Genomic DNA, 21,001 nt, shown 5'->3' with positions numbered 1-21,001 from the left:
AGAAGAGGGGTGTCAGATTCCCTGGAATTGGAGTTACAGATGGTTATGAACCACCGTGTAGACACTGGAAACCAAAGCCCCGTCCTCTGGAAGAGCAGCCAATGCTGAGCCATCTCTCCAGCCGCACTTGTACTTTTGTGTGTGTGTGTGTTTGTGTGTGGTATGCATGTGTACATGCAGACATACATCCATGTATGCGTATGGAAGTCTAAGGAAGATGTCAAGTGTCTTTCTCTATTGCTCTCCACATTATTCCCTTGAGACAGGGTCTCCCCCTGAGCCAGAAGCTATTGGTTTCAGCTGGGCTGGCTTGCTGTCCATTGATCTCCTAGACTCTGCCTGTCTCTACCCCTCAGTGCTAGCATTACAGGCAAGTCCTGCCATGCCCAGCTTTTTCCATGGGTGCTGGGGACTCAAATCCTCTCACCTGCATGGCAAGTGTTCTTGCCCTGTGAGCCATCCCCCAGACGTACCACTCCTTTTGACATAAGGAGACAGAATGCTTAAAGAGCCTCTAATAGAACGTTCTGGAAAGCCTGGCTCTGAGAAAGCCACAGGTTCAAGACTGAGGAAGACTTCTGGGAGGCTCCTCCTTTCCTGCTGAATCGGGACCAGGCTTCATCTCTCCATCCTGCCACACCCTCTCACACAACCAATCCCTATACTAACTTTCCAGCCTGGCTTCCTTGGGCTTATGTCGCCATGGGAGGGATCCTCACATGGTCTCATAAGCAAGTCCCCATGCCTGCTTAAAGTTATGTCAATGTCACCCACACACTCCACTTGAACTTCTCATAAAGGGCAAGGCGAACCTCCAGAGACTGTGTTTCTCTGGAGTTCTGACTGTCGATGCTGGCTGCATCTCAACCCAGCAGCGCCATATAATCCCATTCTCCTGCAGGTCACAGGATCACTAACACGTTCAGGATGCTCGAGAAGACTGGAGCCACGGGACGGAGAAAAGACATCCTTTATAGCTAGAAAAGAGTCTTTCTCTTTATTTCATTTTATGTGCCATCTGTGTGAGTATGCCACGTGTGAGCAGATGCCCACAGGGGCCAGAAGAGCATGATGGATCCCCTGGAAGTGAAGATACAGATGTGAACTGCCTGACATGAGTGCTGGGAACCAAACTTAGGTCCTCTAGAAAAGCAGCCAGTGCTCTTAGCCAGTGAGCCATCTCTCCAGCTCCCTTTTAATTTTATTGGGTATGTATGCACACATACCACATGTGTGCAATTGCCTATGGAAGCCAGTTAGGATATAAGATCTCCTGGAGCTGGTCTTCCTCCTTAAAAGAATTAGATGTAATGCCCTCAAGTTGTTATAAATTCAAAGCCAATGTAGGGAAGCCAAGAGCTTTCCTGTGTCTTATCCTCCCTCTGGTGGATCCTCAGACAGAAAAAACACCTAAAAACAAATAATGCAGGGCCTCGAGAAATGGCAGTGGTAGTGGGCTTGCTGCCCAAGCCTAAGAACCTGAGCACAAACCTCTCAGACCCACAGAGAAGACCAGGCATGGTCACCCATGTCTATAGCCCCAGCTTTGTGAAGTGGGGACAGACAGATTCTGCCAGCTCACTGACAGCCAGTTTAGCTAAAACTGTGAGCTTCAGGTTCAGTGAGAGACCCCTAAAACTATGAACCAGATAGAAAGCTGGGAGTGGTGGCCCAAGCCTTTAACCCCAGCACTGGCAGAGGCAGGCGAATCTCCGAGTTCAAGGCCAGCCTGGTCTACAAAGTGAGTTCCAAGACAGCCAGGGCTGCGCAGAGAAACCCTGTCTTGAGAATTTAAGACTAGTAAGACAGACAATGACAGAGAAGACACCAGCAGTCCTCCCGAGGCTTCTGTGTGTATGTCCATGCCTGCACAAACGTTCACACTTTTCACATACTCATAAATAGTAAATAAACTGGGCATTAAGGAAAGGTCCATGAGCACGCATTTCTGGCGAGCAGGGCATGCATGTGGTGGTCGGGACATATCCAGCAAGCTGAGTCCCCTGGGCATGTGTTTCCATTCTTGCTCCGTCCTCCAGCATCTAAACTGTAAAACTGGCCAAGTTTCTCCTCTACATAGCACGCCTACACATAAGCAACGTGTCAGATCTGTGGAGACCCTCTCACGGCCCAGATGTTCAAGGGCAGGGAGATGTGAGCTGTTGAAACAAGGATCCTGACACCAGTGTGGCATCTGGACACACACGGGATTCCAGCTCCTGCTGTCTTTGTGATCTTCACAGCCATTTAAGTTCCCAACTTAAACAAGCGCTCCTGGAGATTATAGGGCTCAAAAGGGTGGGAGGGACCCAAACACAAACAACCCCAAATCCCAGAGACTGTTTACAGTCCACGCCCCATGGTTCCTAGGAACTATGACATCCCCACCTCCTCCATCACTGCCTTGCTGAGTGCCTCCTGTCTGTAGCTTAGGCAAAATAGAGAAGTCCAAGAGAAGACTCCAAATTCAGCCCAGCTGGGACATCCCAGACAGATGTGTGCTGACTCCCTACCAAGCTGCTTTCACAGAACATGTGTTTTAGGAAGGATGACAAGAACCAGAATTCTTTTTAAATCTAAGGTTAAAGTCACAATAACCTTTTAAAGTAAAATTACCTTATAAAACAGCATTTTGAAGATATTGTGGTTTTAAAGGTCACAGTACCACTTCCTAAGATTTTTCTGGTAAGACTGGGTGCTCTTGAAAGGGTTAGGAATGCAGAATCTCAAGGGACACCAAGAGAGTCTCACCAGCATGACCGTGAGCTGAACAAGGACAACAGACAAGCTAATGGGGACGGGGAAAGCTCACAGGGCCTCAGCCCTACACAGAGAAACACAAGCAACTAAGGAATGCTGAGAGAGAGAGAAATGGTCTTCCCCGGGGAAGACACAGCAATCGGTTAGCCAATACACAGAAGTGACATTACACAGACTGAGCAGGTCATATCTAGGAATATGTCTACATATACATATATACATATAACAATAAGTAATGAAAAAAGGGGCCATAAATTTAAAAAGGAGCAAGGAGGGATATATAGGAAGGTCTAGAGGGAAGAAAGGAAAGGGGAAAATAATATAATTATAATTTCAAAAAAATAAAAGAAATCTTGGGGTTTGTTGTTTGTTTTGTTTTGTTTCTTTTCTTTTTGGTTTTTTGAGATGGGTTTCTTTGTATAGTCCTTGTAGTTCTGGCACTTGCTCTGTAGACCAGGGTGGTCTTGAACTCAGAGATTTACCTGCCTCTGCCTCCAAACTGCTGGGATTAAAGGCATATGCTACTGCCGCCCAGCAAGAAATAATTTTTAAAAATACAGAATCTCCAGGGAGCTGCTAGGAGACGCTCAGTGAGTAGAATCCTTGGCACACGAGCATGAAGACTAAGTTTGGATCCCAGAACTTCTGTAAAAGGCAGGCTTGGGGGCACCAGCAACCCCCGCTGGGGGACAGAGCCTGCTAGCCAGCCAGAGGCTAAATATGAGAGACAAGTGTTCAGTGAGAGACTCTGTCTCCCAAAATAAGGGGGAAAGATACCTAACCAACATTAACCTCTGGTCTCCACATGCACTCAAATGTACCCTATACACGTGTATATAAAACACACACACACACACACACACACACACACAGAGATTCTCCAGCAAACACACCAAAGAAGCAGTATTTCTAACAAGGACTCTGTGAGGCTGTTACACCAAAAGGCAAGCCTGCAGCACACACAGTGATAATAAGCACACCTCCTCCAATGAGATGCTAATGAAGTAGACCGGGTGCACCTTGGACGTGAGGGTCTCACACAACTCCAAGGCTCGGCCTCCCCAGCAGCAGAGGTTGAGAAACACTACTTGTCACTAGTTGACGGCCACCGTGTAACTGAGGCTGGGGTTCCTGCAGTCAAACTCACCGATATTACTAGAAAACCACTGAAATGACGCTGGGTGTTTTGCTTTCTTTTCAGCGCGGCATAATACTAACTGTTTGCTGGGAAGGTGGCTCAGTGGATAAAGCCTGAGCTCAAATCCCCTAAAGCTGAGGGCTCCTGCAGCGAGACTGTAGGCGGAGAAGGAATTCCCAGAGCTACAGAACCCAGTGCAATAAGAGACCTTATCAAAAATGAAGTGGAATGTGAGGGCTGACACCCAAGGCTGTCCTCTGACCTCCATACATGAACCGATGCGCACACACCAGCACATGCACAGTGGACTAGGCAGCATGGAGGCCTATGGAGGGACTGTGTTTTTAACACTGCCGGTGGGAACATAACGGGACCGCCATTTTCAAAAGCAGTTTTGTAGTTTCTAAACAATTGAAACAGAAACTCAACACCCACCTCAGCAGGGCCACCCCCAGGAATCCACCCAGAAGACAAGGAGATGATATTAAATCCACAGAATTATATGATGATACCGAAGGGAATCATCAACCATACACTGGTACACAAACTGCGGCTACACCTGCCATGGAATTCTATTCGTAGGAAAGTGGCATCAGCCTGCAATACGACGCAGATGAAACTCAGAAATGCTCAACTAAGTGAGAGAAGCCAGATGCAAAAGATGCTGTACAGAAGGAGTCCATCCTGTGGATGCCCAGGATGGCATGTGTGCAGACAGAAGGCAGGCTGTGGAACTCTGGGAGGAGCACGGTGGGGTCTGAGTGAAGACAGGTTGGAGGGAGTTAGGGCAATGAAGACATTCTAAAACTGGTTTGTGTGGGACACTTATACAGTTATAAATGTACTAAAAGTCACTGTATTTTTTTTTAAGATTTATTTATTATATACAGAGTGTCCTGCCTGCATGCCAGAAGAGGGCACCAGACCTCATTATAGATGGCTGGGAGCCACCATGTGGTTGCTGGGAATCGAACTCAGGACCTCTGGAAGAGCAGTCAGTGCTTTTAACGTCTGAACCATCTCTTCAGTCCTGCATTTCTTCTCTTTGAAAAGATAGTGTCTTGAAATGTAGCCCAAGCTAACACCGAATTAGCTACCCAGCCTCCCCATTTCTGGGATTAGATGTGTGCACCACCATGACAGGCTCAAAGTCATTGAATTCTAGGCTTAAAATGCAATAAGTATGTGCTGAAAATTACCTTGCTGGGGGATTTCAGACAGAATCTAGGTTCCCCAGCTAGACAAGTGCTCTCCTCCCCACCCCACCCCCAAAAAAAGCCAGTTGCAGAGCAAACCAGGGGACCTTGCTTCTTTCCCTATGTATAGCAACCTCCAAAAGTATGTAGAAGTATTGTGGCTTCTTTTATTGTTTTACTTAAAACAATAAAGCTAGGGAGTAAATATTTGGGAATAATAAAACCTGATAGAGCTACAGGGCAACAGAGAAACAATCACCTGACCCTCTTCCCCACCTTCCCAGACGGAAAAGGTGAGAGCATCTCTTTAAGCCCCTCCTTATTCCTTCTGGGTGTCCCTCTAGCTTCCTCTGAGTTCACCAGAAAACTCTACTGTCCACTCCAGCCAGCTAAATGTGGACTCCACTCTCGGAACCAAGGTCTGACTCCATTGGCAGTCACCAAACAGCAACACAAATCCGCAACATAGAACTTTAGGATTCAGCAGGCAAGGGTTAATCAGATGCTGTTTGATTCCTTCCCTGAGTCCCAAGTTTCAGGCTGCAGTCACTCTACAGTGCAAACACCTGCAGCTATCTGAACTTGAAGGTGCCCTCAGTTTGCGCAGCATGAGAGGCCCTTTCTCTGGGCGTATTTACTCTATAAACAATAGGACACAAGAGAAATAACCCAGCTCTCCTTGAGTCAGGAGACCCCAGGAACACCACCCTGCTGCTCACAGATTCAACTTCAAATACTCCAAGAGCCACGTACACACACCCCCAGCTCCAATCTCTCTCATAAGAATCCACAGAGAAGGGAAATGTCCCATTACCATGATGAGACATGACAATGATGGCTGTCGTCCACCCCCTCCCCTCCCCCGGGATTAAAATGGCTGTTTCAGATATGCTGCTCCAAAAATAGTAACGTGGTTTACATGAATTCTCTCTTTGACCATGACCTGAGCACTTCTGTCATTTTTCTTGATTTTTGTACATGTATTTACTTATTCTGTGTGTATGGGGGCCGGGGAGTCAGCCACCATGTACCATGGTGCACAGGTGGAGTCAAACAACAACATTCAGGGGACGGTTCTCTCTTTCCACTGTGGGTTCTGGGGATCCAACTCAGGTATCTCCAAGGGGCTCACAGGCTCTACTGCTTGCTTTTTTTGTTGTTGTTTTAATTGAAATCACCACCACCACCACACCATCCTGAGACAGGTCATCATGATCATGAGACAGGTATGCCCCAACAGGCTGTGTAGGCAAGGATGACCTTGCTCTTCCTGCCTCTACCTCCTAGGCATTGAGACTGCGGCCATATGCCAACACACCAAGGTTAGAAGTGCTGGGGATCAAACTCAGGACATCTTGCCTATTAGGTAAGCACTCTACTAATGGAGCCACATACTCAGCCCCTGACCAAAGTACTTTTTGCCAAGACAGGAGAATGTTCAGGCAAGAGAGCAGCATAAAGCCTTTTTCTGGGGATGGAGAGATGGCTCCATAGCTAAGAGAACTTGGTGATCTTCCATAGGATCTGAGTTCAATCACTGAAACCAACAACAGATGACCTGCAACTGCTTTTAACTCCAGTTCCTGGGGACCTGACTCCTTCTGATAGCCTCGATGGGAACCCACACACACGGTACACACAAAGACACATACATACATGTGTAAATAAAAATAAAAAAAAAACTTTTCCTTACAGGACTGCCTCTAAGGTCAGCAGCAGATCACCTAATTCATGAAGACGATTTGCTGAACACACTTCTTTTTACAGTATGAACACATTTTCCTTATATGACTATATCTTTTTTTTTGTTTGTTTGCTTTTCGAGACAGGGTTTCTCTGTAGCTTTTTTTAGAGCCTGTCCTGGAACTAGCTCTTGTAGACCAGGATGGCCTCGAACTCACAGAGATCCACCTGCCTCTGCCTCCCGAGTGCTGGGATTAAAGGCGTGCGCCACCACCGCCCGGCTATGACTATATCTTTAAAATGTATGACAAGGACATTCATCTCCAAGATTCCAAAGGCAACCTGGAAGACAGGTATTCAAACCTTGGTGTGCACAAATCACAAGTACGACAGCAGTGGTCCCAAGGCCTGCAGCCTGCACGGCACTGGGAAATCATTAGTTCTGTAGTCTAGGGCAACAGTGGTTCCTGGAACCACGAGATGAACAACCTGTGCAGCCGTACATAGTGCCCTATGATCAGCCAGTCCACAAAAACAGGTTCAGACTCATGGCTTCCTAAAGGATATCCGTGACCACAGAAGAGATGAATGAGGGCAAGACCCTGAGGGAGGACTCTGAAAATCAGTACCGAGTGGAATTTTACATAGAAAATTAAAGATATGAAAAGCCACACACCCTCCCACGGCCTGACCTGGATGACAATCTTCAGAGCCTTCACTTTCTGGTCTGAGGCCCAGGCATCCTTCAGGGACTGGTTGAGCTCCTCTATACGGTTCACATAGTCCTGCTGGGTCAGGTTCAACAGCTCCTTCTGGGACCCCTGTGAACAGAGGCAGAACGTGAGCACAGGAGGAAAGGAGGAGCCTTGGCTGACCACCACCTCCTCACGAAGCGGCTGGGCACTGGCTGCACTCTGCCACTCCGTGTCCATCATCTGCACCCACAGCCTGCAGCGGGCATTGCTGCTGCATGGGGACTGGCACTTACACCCTGAGGACCTACTGTGTGCCCAGCTTAACACTAAAAGCTCTGGCATAGAGATTTTTTTAATATTTATTTATTTATTATGTATACAATATTCTGCCTTGTGTGTAGCCTGCTGGCCAGAAAAGGGCACCAGACCTCATTACAGACTGTGGCTGCTGGAAATTGAACTCAGGACCTTTGGAAGAGCAGGCAATGCTCTTAACCTCTGAGCCATCTCTCCAGCCCTGGCATAGAGATTTTTGCCTAGAGAGATGGCTCAGCAGTTAAAAAAACTAACTCATCTTCCAGAGAACCTGGATTCAGTACCCAGCACCATAGTAGGTGTAACTCCAGGTCCAGAGGATGCAATGCCCTCTTCGGCACGTGGCATGAAAGAGGCATATATACACACATGCAGGCAAATACACCAGGCTTTTAACGGGGGTGCTGGAATCAAACTCAGATCCTCAATGCTTGTACAGCAAGCACCTGGTTGACTATCCCCTCTCCCTAGCTCCAAACTTACCAGTTTTTAAGAGTTAGCAAACAAGCCAGTGTTGCAGGGTATTTGGTCACACCGTGAGCCCCAAGACTGCGTTATTTACTGGGAAACAGTTGTGGTGTGGCTCAGCCCTAGCACACCCCTTTAATCCAAGAGCTTTCTGGTTTAATACTATAAACAGGATTAAATAAAGTCAACCACAGGTCAGGAGGAGGAGCAAGTAACCAGTTGACAGGAAGTGAACACAGGAAAAAACCAGAGAGTAAGAGGGAGTCAGGAGGAAAGATAGAGGGTCTCACAGGAAGTAGGAGGGAGGGACTTTTCAGTTTGAGTACGTTTTCTGAGACAGGTTTAGGAGAAAAGAGAGGCTGAGACATTGGCTGAGGAGGAAGGTCAGCTGGGTGCTTTCTCTGCCTCTCTGAGCTAGCAGGTTTTCACCCCGCATCTGGCTCCAGAGACTTTATTGGTAAAATCAAACAATTGAGATTTTTGTTAAAAGCAACAATGCAGTTTTTCGAAACATACACAAGCAATCACAGGAGTCTCATGGGCCACATCCAACAGGCAGAGAGGCCTATGTAAACAATGCTTCAAGGTGTGATCTTGGTGCCACACAAAGCTGTTTCCTTGGAGGTGACTCCACTTGGATTTTACCGCTGACAATGTCCCCAGACGACAGAGGGATTGTTCCAAATCACAAAGTGAAAAGCGGCCTCCAGAAGAACCAGTTCACTTCAGGTTCCCCTGTGACTGGCCAGTAAGCCCTAGTATCTTTCCCTGAACTAAGTCAGGGTCCCAGGAGGCCTCGCGCAGTGAGCAGCCAACGGGTCTGGCACTCCTCGGCAGAAGGGCTGGAGATACTCTGCTCACTGAGCCCTGAGAGTGGACTGCTCACCTCCTCAAAGTCATCCAGCTCTTCCAGGCGCGTCCGAACCTTCTCTGACATGGCAGAAGCCGCAGCCCCAGCTCTGCCTACAGGGGAGAGACACTGGTCACATAGCAGTTTTCTCTTGGCCCGTACCCAGCATGAAAGGCATCTTTCACGTCACTATGAACACATTATGAAACCAATTCCCCTCCCAACACCGAGACGGTGAAAGATGCTTCAGCTTCCTCACAGGCTCAAGTTCCAGCAGAAGCTTTCCCACCAACAGGTGCCCCCAGAAGCAGGCAGGCAGTCCCGGAAAGGCAAACTCCATGTACAGTATCTGTCGATCATACCCACCGTTTGCTTACTTAAGGAACAATGCCAGACTCTGCCATGCCACTGTTTGTCACGAACTGAAGCGCCTCTCGGGTATGCACTCACCGCACAGCATTACCAGACCCTCATACGAACCTAACAACCCACCTCCTCATCGGCCCACAGGGGGGATGAACACATCAGAGGCCCCTTCCGAAGCAATCGGGCCTAGCCGTTTCCATCTGTACTGGCAGGACCAGCGGATGTAAATGACAGACTGCAAGTCACAGGCCAGACAGGGCAAGGGGTCCGTCTGGACCACTGCTGCTATCCAAGCCTACCAATTTCAGAACCGTTTCCCCATTTTCAAAGGACTGCCCATGATGGAATTGAGGGTCATGTGACTAATTTAGCCTTTGTTCTTCCTACCAAATGAATACAGGAAACTGGAATATCCCCTAACAGCCAATGTACTGAAGGCCTGGTTGTCAGCTCATGGTGCCCTGGGAGGTAGCAGAACCACGCCAGTATTAGGCAGTTAGGTGATTGATAATGTGCTCTTGAGGGAACCCTGGCCCCTTCCTCTTTCTGTTTCCTATTTCCAACAGGTGCCCAGGCCTCTTCCTGGCATATGTTCCCACTACTCTAGACTGTGCCTGCACAGGCCTAAAGCCATAGGGCCCAGAGCCATGGACTGAAACCTTTGAAACTGTGAGCCAAGATAGACCTTTCCTCTATTTCAGTGATTGGCTGAGACATTTTGTTACAGCAGCGGAACACTGGCTCACACACAAAACTACTCATATTCTCCTTTCCTGGCTCTAGCACAGACTAATAAGAAGTCTAGTATCTGCTAACAGCATGGCAAAACTATTTAATTAGCGCGAACTACACTCTGACCAGCATGCCCAAAAGAAACAACTCAGGAGAAATGTCTTGCGTTTATCCCAGCTCAGGGTTTTAAAGGGTTTGAGTCCACGTATGTGGGAACTGATGAGGAAGCAGCTCAGCTTACAGCAGCAGGGGACAAGGTGGAGTGTGGGGAGCGAGTGTTCCCCTGTAAAATGAGCACTCAGGCATGAGTATGGCCATGTCAAGGACCCCAGTGCCTCAGATCCATGGAAATGGAAAGGCCTTGCCCGGGTCTGAGTGTGGATGTTGACAGTGTGTATAGAACGTATCAACCACAGGCCTTTCCTCCCAGAGGACTATAACCAAAAACTGTTCCCTCTACAGAGATTAGCTAGCAGTCTCTTCATCTGGTCACATATGGTAAATCTGCCAATCAGAACGGTCATCTTACCTTTTTCTGATCCCATAAACAGATTCTGCAGGGACAAAGAACAGTAATGAAATTAATGGTCTCTTTCTATCTCTCTCCCCTCCCTCTCTCTCTCTCTCTCTCTCTCTGTTTTCATTGTGGGTGGGGATTATATATGTGTAAATGCTGGTGCCCTCAGAGGCCAGAGTAAGCCACAACTCGTGGTGCTACCCAGATTACTAAATATGGGTTAAAGGAAGATGTGAGAATTAGCCAATAAGAGGCTGAAACTATGGGCCAGGCAGTGTTTTAAAAGAATACAGTTTCCGTGTAATTATTTCGGGTGTAAAGCTAGCCAGCAGCGGGCGGCGGGTGGCAGCCCGCCGCTTCACACTACACCAGAGGTGTGGGATCCTCTGGTGCTGGAGTTACAGGCACTTGTAAGCTGCCTGAGACAGACACTTGGACTTGAACTCAAGACTTGTGGGAAAACAGCAAGTACTCTTAAGTGCTTGTCTGTCTCTCCAACCCCAAGGCTGCTTTTCGTCTAAGGCAAAAAGGCCATGGTTTGCCCACAGAGCAAAGAAAGGTGGAGTGTATATTCAAAAACAGAAGTTGTAGGCTGCTAAATACTACTTAAAAGTTGAACTTCGACTCATATGTGAGGTCTCCAAGGGAGCCAACAAATAACAAAAGTTTTGATATGCTGGCAGCACTGAGTACTAGACCCATTTTGGGCACCCTTAAATCAGAGTTTCTCAGTCACTGTGCCCCTGCCTCGAGGGTTGTGCAGCTCCATTCTGTGGGCCCCAGCCTATGCGCTGTGGAGGTTTGCAGTCTCTCTGGCTGCTAACCACAACCTGTTAAACACACTAGAGTTGTAACAGTCAAAAATAACTCTAGAGATCTCCTATAGCTTTGGAGCCTGTCCTGGCACTCACTCTGTAGGCCAGGCTGGCCTCAAACTCACAGAGATCCGCCTGCCTCTGCCTCCCAAGTGCTGGGATTAAAGATGTGCATGACCATGCTGAGATGAGACAGAACATTCTTTTTTTTTTTTTTTTTTTTTTTTTTTTTTTTTGTTTGTTTGTTTTTTCGAGACAGGGTTTCTCTGTAGCTTTGCAGGAGCCTGTCCTGGAACTAGCTCTTGTAGACCAGGCTGGCCTCGAACTCACAGAGATCCGCCTGCCTCTGCCTCCCGAGTGCTGGGATTAAAGGCGTGCGCCACCGCCCGGCCTTTTTTTTTTTTTTTTTTTTTTTTTTTTTTATTTATTTATTATATATACAGTATTCTGTCGGTATGTATGTCTGCAGGCCAGAAGAGGGCACCAGATCTCATTACAGATGGTTGTGAGCCACCATGTGGTTGCTGGGAATTGAACTCAGGACCTTTGGAAGAGCAGGCAATGCTCTTAACCGCTGAGCCATCTCTCCAGCCCAACAGACAGAACATTCTTAATACTGTCCAAAGGGAGAACTTGGGTTGTAAGTCCAGAGCCTGATCTTAACTAGCATGGTACTGACTGCCCAGGGTGAGCCTTGCTCACTTGAGCACTCACTCCTGATGGGAAAAACTTGCCTGGGGCAAAGGGAAGACCTCTACCTTACATGCCCCAGCACAGCCAACCAGCTCACCCACTCTGCTCCACGAGTGAGCTTCCAGGTCCGAGAGGAATACAGGGAGGGAAGTGCACCCTGCCCTCCTCTCTGGGTGCTCTCTTAATTTATTCTCCCAGAAGGGCCCACATTGCCAATTCCTTTTCTGAGCTAGCTGCACCCTTAACTCTGCATACATTTTTTTTTAGACACCAAATAGCACACTCTTCTCCCAAACAACACTGACATCGGAGGAGAAACTCCAGGGTCTGGAGCTGAGCCACTAAGCCTGCCATGCAGCTCGGTACTCACAATTGACAGCTTCTCCGTAGTCGTGTACCGGGCAAGGATTTCTCCACGTTTGTTGGCCCAGGGCTCAAAGTCAGGTCCCACAAAGGAGTTGTCATCCTTGTCCCGTTTCTTTCTGGAGCTGTCCTAAGGAGGGCAAGGAGACCTCTTCAGGACAGAAGCTTTTGTTAACATTGCTGATTTTGTTTCTCAGGACTCTGAGCATGCTAGGCAAGCACTTTACCACTCGGCTATATTCTAGCACCAGTAATACTTTTCTTTTTTCTGGGGGTTGGTGGGAGTTGTTGTGGGGTTCCAAGACAGGGTTCCTCTCTGTAGTCCTGGCTGTCCTGGAACTTGCTCTGTGGATCAGGCTGGCATCAAACCCAGAGATACACCTGCCTCTGACTCCCGACTTTTGGGATTAAAGGTGTGTGCCATCACCACCCAGCCATATTAGTTTGGTGTGTGTGTGTGTGTGTGTGTGTGTGTGTGTCTGTGTATGTGTATGCATGTGTGTGTATGTGTGTGTGTGCGTGTGTGTGTGTGCATGCGTGTGTGTATATGCATGTGTGCTTGTGCGTGTGTACGTGGGTGTGTGTGTGGGGGGGTGTGGGTGTGGGTGTGTGTGTATACAGGCCAAAAGTCAACCTCAGATGTCACTCCTCAGGCAGTCTTTGAGGCAAGGTCTCTTACTGACCTAAACTTTACCTATTGGCACAAATTAACTGGCCAGTCAAGCCCCCAGGGACACATCCCTCCCTGCCCAGCACTGGAATTATAAGAGTGTACCATTCTTACACTCTTACCAAGTTTTTCATATAAGTTCTTGAGATCAAATTCAGGTCTTCATGTTTGCAAGGCATGGAGGTGAAGATGGGATCCCTGGGGCAATCTATCAAGGCAGACTAGCCAATCTATGTGTTCTGGGTTTAAGTGAGGCTCTTCCTCAATATATCAACAAGTAAGGTGGAGAACAATCCAGAAAGACACAGACACCTGATGTTGACCTCTGACCTCCAAACACAAGCGAGTGTGCATTTGCATACACCCCCCACACACGTGCAGACACATATCCAAATGCATAACACACACACATGCAAACACATATCCAAATGCATACCACACATACATACAAAATACATTTTTAAAATTAAAATACAGAAATGAAAAAACACCCTGAGGGACTGGAAGGATAACTCCATGGTTAAGAGCACTCACTGCTCTTGTAGAACACCCATAGGGCAGCTCACATCCGTCTACAAATTCAATCCTAGTAGGTAATGCCTACCCTGAGCTCTACAGGTGCACATGCAGTGTTTATATACACACGCAGGCAAAACAACATTATACATAAGATAAACAAATAAATCAAAAACTTTGTAAAGCATACAGAAAAAACTTTCAACAGTCCATATAGCAGAAAATTAAAATAATTGCTAATAGCCAATCAGGAAACAGGTGAGAGTGAGCATCGCTGGCAGGAATATAGACCACGAAGGCCTTTGAGGGGATGGCTCAGTGACAGCATACATCCACTGTCTTCGTCCAGTAGGAAGCCACTCCCACCCCACACAGACCCCTGCGCACAGGCACCAAGAGAAATATACTGAAGAGACATGGTGTGCTATCAAGCACCCTAGATTCTGTGGATACCAAGGAAATCAGAATATGATACAGCCATGCAAAATAACAAGGCCACAAGATGGAAAGTTCTCTAAGACCTATTGTTGAGTCAAAACATTTTTTTGTAAATGCAGAGGGGCTGGGGATCAAGGGGTGTGGCTCGGTTGATAGAGGGCTTGCCTAGCTTATAGAGAGCCCTGGGTTCAGTCCCTAGCACTGAATAAACTGAGAGTGGTGGCTTATACTAGCAAACCCAGGCCTTTGGGAGGCAGAGGCAGGAGGAAGAGACGCAAAGGTCATTCTCACCCAGGCCAATGCACACTTCATGAAACCCTGACTTTAAATATTAATTTAATTAATAAATAACAATATAGAGACCTCACAGAACTCTACCAGCCTCTCTCAGTCAACATACTTAATAAAACCCTGTGAGTGTGAGGATGTTCTGAACAGTAACAATCAGGAGGCCCAAGGCATTATTTGTGAACCTGCAAACCGCCATCCCTGCAGGTAAGGACCTGTTGCTGGCCAGGCGGTCGGACTTACTGTGACAGTCGCTGTGGCTGCAGGGTCTGAGGTGGCTGCAAACATGGAGAGGGGGTCTGTGCCATCAAGGACGCTGCTCAGAGGGTCGACCACAGAGCTGGACGAGGAGGAGGATGTGGATGAAGTGCTTCCCTTCCGGCTCACCTTCTTTGTTTTTGACTCGGTGACCTGTGGAGAAAGTTGTACAGTGGAGGTCACCGGGAACCTGCACCAGGTGACAGTCAACCAGGTCACTTTGTCTGTCTGTGGAAGCTGGACTGACCAGTCACGGGGACAGAGGCAATGCTTACATTCTGTGAGAAACTGACACCACACAGAGTCTCCATGGGCTCCTCAACGCAGCTGGTGCTCAGGAAGACAAGCCACGGCTAGGAGCCAGGAACTTCAGGCCTCATTCCCATCCTCCAGGGAGGACAAAGCCAGCAGTTGAGTTAAAAATAATTAACAAGACCACTGAAGGCACTCGAGGAACATCTGAACAAGGACATATGGGGGTGGCAGGAGGGTCGTGCCCGGGAGGCCGAGGAGCCCTGGGTCATCCCCCTTACGTCTCCTTGAGCACCCCGCTTCCAGCTGGCCATCAGGTCTTCCACACTGTCCTGACCAGGAGGGCTTCCCCGAGCTCTGCACACTACTTCAGCAAATTAACAGAACCCCAGGAAAGACACGGGACCTTTATAGAGGTGAGAGGCACAGGGCACACCCCAGACTTGGCCCTAGTAACTCAAGTGGGATCTGGTGATCGCGTAGGGTTGGACCCAAAATGTCCCGCAAAGCTGCTGCCTTCTGGAGAGTGAATGGCTAGCGCATATCTAGTGTGTGGGGTCATCCAAGTGTCATGTATGGACTGCAAACAGAGTAAAATAAGTTTTCCTGTCTGGAACACTCAGAATTGGACAGAAGGGCATCCAGTCGGTGGCAGGAGAGGAGAAACTGCTCATCGTACAGACCACAGCTGGTGGCAGACTGAGAACGCAGAAAAGACTTCCGTTCCATTGTTGTAGTAAGTTTAAGTGTGTTCTTTGGTTTGGCTGGCTTGCTTGTCTTTAAGACAGAAGCCCCCTAGGCAGGACAGACTAGCCTAGTGCCCTAGTGCTCACTAAGCGGCCAGAGCACCACACAGGGCTGTTTTCTATCTGCTTAGGAAACTGGATACTGGACCTGGGATCTCTGCTAGGGCAACAAGTGCTTAACTGTTGAGCCATCTCTCCCTCCCTGGGAATCTGCTTTCTAACCAGGCCACCATGCCATCTGCCTGGCAGCCATGTCTAGGTAAGGTCACAAATCACAAGGTGACTACCACCCGGTGTTCAATGTTCCATGATTGAACATCCAACAAAAAAAAAAAAAAAAAAAAAAAAAAAAAAAAAAAAAAAAAAGCAAAACTCTGTACTTCTCTTGGGGAATGGCTTAAAGGTAGAGCACCTGACTCCCATCTGTAAGGCCGTAAGTTCAAAGCCCAGAACCACCAACAGTCTAAAACTACCTCTGAGCTGACCAGTGCAAACTGTCACTTCCTGAGCTCCACAGTGAACAACTCTTGACGGGGCAGTGACACAATACTGGGTACCGCGAGTAACACACGCATCGTGCATTGTATTTATTCTGAGACCACTCCATGGAGCCAAGATGACCTTGACCTCTCGACCTCTTGCCCCACCACCTGAGTGTGAGGTTGACAGGTGTGCACCACCCACCTGGCCCATACATGATGGAAAGCACGTGGCAGGAGTGTATGTAGAGTATACAAATTTATATCAGGGCCTTGAGATGGGGAGGGTTGGTATCTGTGGGATACCCGAAGCCAGTCTTTCCGGGACACCAGGGACAAGGGGCAGCTGGACTTGTTAATAACAATGCTCACATAGCAGAGAGGACCGGCAGGCCTCTTGCCTGCTTTCGTTTTGTTTTAACTGAACAGTCTAAGATGCTCTTCAAGGCAGCTCCACCCCAACACCCCAACATCTAAATCAGGAACCCTGACCCTTTCCCCACAGCAGCTTCAAGGACAGAAGGTGGAGAGCAAAGGCTGACGGGAGGTTAACTTAATGGAGGGGTTGATTCAAACATGCAAACGCAGTTGCCACTAGACCAGGGCACTAGGCCCTCCTGTCGGGAGCCTGCACAGAACTCACAGTGATGGGCTTCAGCGGGTGGTAGTCCCCACACTCCAGAGGCACTGTCTCCAACCTGCATGATGCCAGTTCTGCCTTGTAGTTCCTGTTCCGGGAGTGCCTGTGAACAGTAAGACAGTCGGTGAATGTCAGAAAGATGACTGAGACCTGAAACTGTTATCTGGATTCCATCGACCAGGGAGCAATTTGGAGCTAGTAAGAACAATACAAAACACTAAATAAAAACATAAGAATTATTTTACTATTTATTTGAACTTGCTATGTAGCCCAGGCTAGCCTGAAACGCACTAGGTAGTTGAACATGACCTTGAACTCCTGATCCTTGTGCCTTCGCCTCCCAAACCTTGGAAATACAGGTTGCCCCATCACGCCCTGTTTATGCCACGCTAGGAATGAAACCCTAAACTTTGCACGCTAGATACACACTCTCCCAACTAAGCTACCACACAACAACTTTCAAGCTGTTTGAAGGCACAAACTGTCCACAAATCCTGGATCTGTACAGCCAGATCCAGTGCACTGGGGAGCGCCCCAGGAGGAGCCCAGTTCCCACAGCCCTGTTTTCAGGGTGTTAGCTGACTTATGGCATGAACCAAAGGACAGGTGGCTGCTGGGAGGCCAGGCAGCCAAAGCCTGGAGCAAACCTCCCAGAGCCAGACAGACCCAGCAAGGGATCAAGGGCCCTCCTGGAGCTGGACAGGTACAGTAGAGCTCGGGAGACAGACACAGCAGGGCTCAGGGTCCATAGTGAGGGCTTGGAGGCGGTGCCCCTGAAGAATTAAGTTCCAGAGAAGCAAGAAAGGGTGCATGCTGGACAATTGCAAAAGACAAAAGGCAACAAGAGCAAAGGAAATAGCAAATGTAGCTTCATCAGCTCAGGGTTAAGAAAAGGAAGGGTCAGTGAGCAGGATGGTGAGAGCAAGAGGTCAGGGCAGAGGAGGAAGACCATCACTGCACGAGGGGCTTGAAGAAAGGGCCACACTCAGACACCTGGAACCCATCCCAATGGGGAGAGGGAAAGGGACAAGGCATCTCTTCAGAGTCCCCTCAGCACACACATTTGACTAGGCCTCACTTCAGGGAGAACCCCTCAGGTGGCTTTACCCACAATCTCCTCTTAGCAACTTCCTACCTGCGGCCGGCAGCCCTTTGCTATTCTGCGCCACTCACTGTCTGTGCAGCGGAGCCCGTCTTCTCTCCCACAGTGAACTCCTCCTCTGCTGCAGCCCCACCTCGGCAGCCACCACATGCACTCTGCCTAACAGTTTCAACAGCTGCCCAAACTCCGACGTTTCCTCTACCCAAGATCCGCACACTCCCATCCACACAGCCCAGAAACAGGTTTCCTTGGTTACACAGGCCAACTCCAACCTCGACTTCCCCTCCTCAGAGAGGTCAGGAACTCTGTGGCTGCCAAGTCCCTAAAAATTACTCAGCAGGCCTCATGACTTTAGGTCAACTCTCATCCCATGTTCTCAAGTCATAACTGGACTGGGAGTATGGGATGCCGCATGCTGAGCACTTAGCACACTTGAGAAACGTGATCTTCAGAACAGAAGCACACTTCCCACGGGCCTCATCAGGCCCCTCGTCCATCTACAGGGACTACTGTGTGCCTACAGTCACCAGGGAGAAGATGGAAGCCATTCTCTTTTATTAGGGAACACGAAGCCAGAGGGCAAAACTGAAGGTTGAGTGTACTACCACACAGAGAAATGTTTAGCACCTGCCAAGTGGGAAGACTACAAAGACCCTGGACACTGGCGGAGCTGTGGTCTCTGTTAGTAATTTATAACGAAAAATATCATGGGTAAAACCGTAGTGAGGAGAGGTGCTAAGGGAAGCTTCCTGGAGTCTTTCCTTACAAATTCTGAGGGAGTTGACAGAAAACAGATGCTTCTCACTTGGCCGCCTCTGTTCTCAAAAGGGTCTTTTGGCCAAACCAGCATGAGCAGTGACAGAAGCCCTGGGTGTGGGCTAAGGGCTCCTCAGCCCCCACGCCGCTGTGCTGTGTCCTGAAGTGGCCTCTTAAGCATCTGCGAGAGCAGAGCCAATGTAAAGACAAAGAGAGGGTTGATGCTAATCACGTTCAAGGCCTAGGGCCTTTCTTTCACGCTCACACTTCAAGCTACCTGCCATCATCTGAAGGGAAAAGCCCGAAAATTAGCCCCTGCGACACAAAGTCTCCAATCCCGAACCACATTACCATCAGCATATCTTGGGTGGATTCTTTATTAATACAAATCACCTGCTGCTACCTGAGGGTCACCTCACTTCTAAGTACAAAAACCCCCGTATTCCTTCCTGCTTGGTGAGTTCCTATTCATCCTGCAAGACCCAGCTGAAGGCTCTTCGTTGAAGTCTTCCCGGGCTGCCAGCGGGGCTGAGGGACTGCTCTCTCCTTTGGGCCCGTGCAAGGCCTCCTTTGGACACCCCTCTCTTCGGTGTTCAGTTATACCGACCGCTCCGAAGGATGTCCGAGGGTTCTGCACACAGTAGGGTGAATGGCCCCACTTTTCAGATGGGAAAAGCTAATCTTCAGGTGAGCTGAGGAGCTCAGAGAACAAACGAGCAGATCGCTCGGGGACAGACTCGGAGCGGGTTCATCCCTTCCCCAGAACCCCCAGGACGTGCCAACTTCTCTCAGGGAGGGAAACAGTGGACCGAGTAGGCAGGAGTGAAGGGGCTGCGGAACCGCGGCGAGGAGCAGCGGACTGTCAGCGGTTCCGCTCTTCCGTAGTCCTGACAACCGGGGCTGGGAAAGAGACCATTCATTCCAACAGGGGTGACTGCCCACCCACGCAGACACCCGCTAAGATCGGCCCCTCCCTGAAGCCCACTCGCGGGTTCTTCCTTACCAGGGAAAGACAGCCATCTTCCCAGTCACATGATCGCTTGTTCTCGGCGGCCAACCCCTTTTCTCACGTCCAGAGAGGCTCGGCCCCGCCCTGGCCGCCATGATTGTGAAGGGCAGTTTCCGCTCTGAAGATCCTGGGTGCCGTCACTCGCCATGATTGTAATGGGCAACTTCCTGTGGGTTCGGAGCCTCAGCGTTTGTGAAGCGCAGTTCCCGCGTAAACTGGATGTCCGTCATCCGACTTGATTTGTTTTGGTGTTTTATTTTGTTAATGGGGATCTACTTGCCTCTGCCTCTCGAATGCTGGGATTAAAGGCTTGCATCACGACGCCTTACTTAAATCACATTTATGTGTGCGTAGATGTGTCACGGTGCTCTTTGGAGAACAGGGATTAACAGTCAGGATTTGGTGTCCCTTTCGCTCGAACTCAAGTCCTCAGGCTTGCCTCGGAACCCTCGGAACCGCCCCTTCTGCTGGTTGCGTGGCCCACCTGCGCCCCCTTGTGACATATAAATGTGTATACATCCATCCCTGTGAGGGTCAGATAAATTCTGAAGCAATGGGGTTTGGCTTGGGTTCTCTCCGTGCTTCGTGATGGTGAGGCACTTTGGGGATTCTTTTCCCACTGCTAGCAACATGAGTCCGAATATAAGCAAGCAATCTTGACCACAGAACTTTGGCGCTCCTTTTTGAGCTTCCCTTTTTTTAATGGGTGAAATACGATATTTTAATAACTGTATTCAACACACTTTGCACAGTCCTTTCTTAATAGAAACCTCGGGAGTATCTATCATTAATCACTTGGTTTTGGAAAACTAGAGGTGAAAGCTAGTGAGTGCTGGGATTCTCAGCTAACTCTAACTCAAATAAGAATGGGTTTATTATACTTGAGAAATTACCAGATAGCGTCTACTCCTCCTACCTTCCCGGTTCTACTTCCAGGTGCATCTCCTGAAGGAAAGAGGCCTAGAAAAGACAATTGAGTGTACTTCAACTGGGCCTGAGTTTTGCACAGTCCCAGTTTTTTTTTTTTTTTTTTCTGTGAAATTGAGGTAACTGTGATGATAAGGTGAAAGACGGTTGTCATAAAATCCCTGTTTCAGAGCTGGGCGGTGGTGGCGCACGCCTTTAATCCCAGCACTCAGGAGGCAGAGGCAGGTGGATCTTTGTGAGTTCGAGGTCTACAAGAGCTAGTTCCAGGACAGGCTCCAAAGCTACAGAGAAACCCTGTCCTTTTTTTTTTTTTTTTAATATTTATTTAT

General features: G+C 48.7%; 1 protein-coding gene across 1 annotated transcript in view; it reads right to left on the bottom strand.

The window, feature by feature from the left end:
- Window positions 1-19,840, bottom strand: part of Vps35l (VPS35 endosomal protein sorting factor like) — a 108,408-nt gene extending 88,568 nt beyond the window's left edge. The window contains exons 1-7 of the mRNA XM_038346946.2: window positions 19,740-19,840; window positions 16,882-16,981; window positions 14,747-14,914; window positions 12,599-12,721; window positions 10,733-10,757; window positions 9,142-9,218; window positions 7,470-7,598 (exon numbers count right to left, since the gene is read on the bottom strand). Of these exons, the coding sequence (XP_038202874.1) occupies window positions 7,470-7,598; window positions 9,142-9,218; window positions 10,733-10,757; window positions 12,599-12,721; window positions 14,747-14,914; window positions 16,882-16,981; window positions 19,740-19,840 (723 nt within the window). The remainder of the gene's footprint in view (window positions 1-7,469; window positions 7,599-9,141; window positions 9,219-10,732; window positions 10,758-12,598; window positions 12,722-14,746; window positions 14,915-16,881; window positions 16,982-19,739) is intronic.
- Window positions 19,841-21,001: the final 1,161 nt, after the last annotated feature.

This window comes from Arvicola amphibius, chromosome 1 (assembly GCF_903992535.2).
Source record: "Arvicola amphibius chromosome 1, mArvAmp1.2, whole genome shotgun sequence".
Lineage (NCBI taxonomy): Eukaryota > Metazoa > Chordata > Mammalia > Rodentia > Cricetidae > Arvicola > Arvicola amphibius.
Note: the sequence above shows the minus strand (reverse complement) of the source record. Positions and strands in the feature narration are given on the sequence as shown.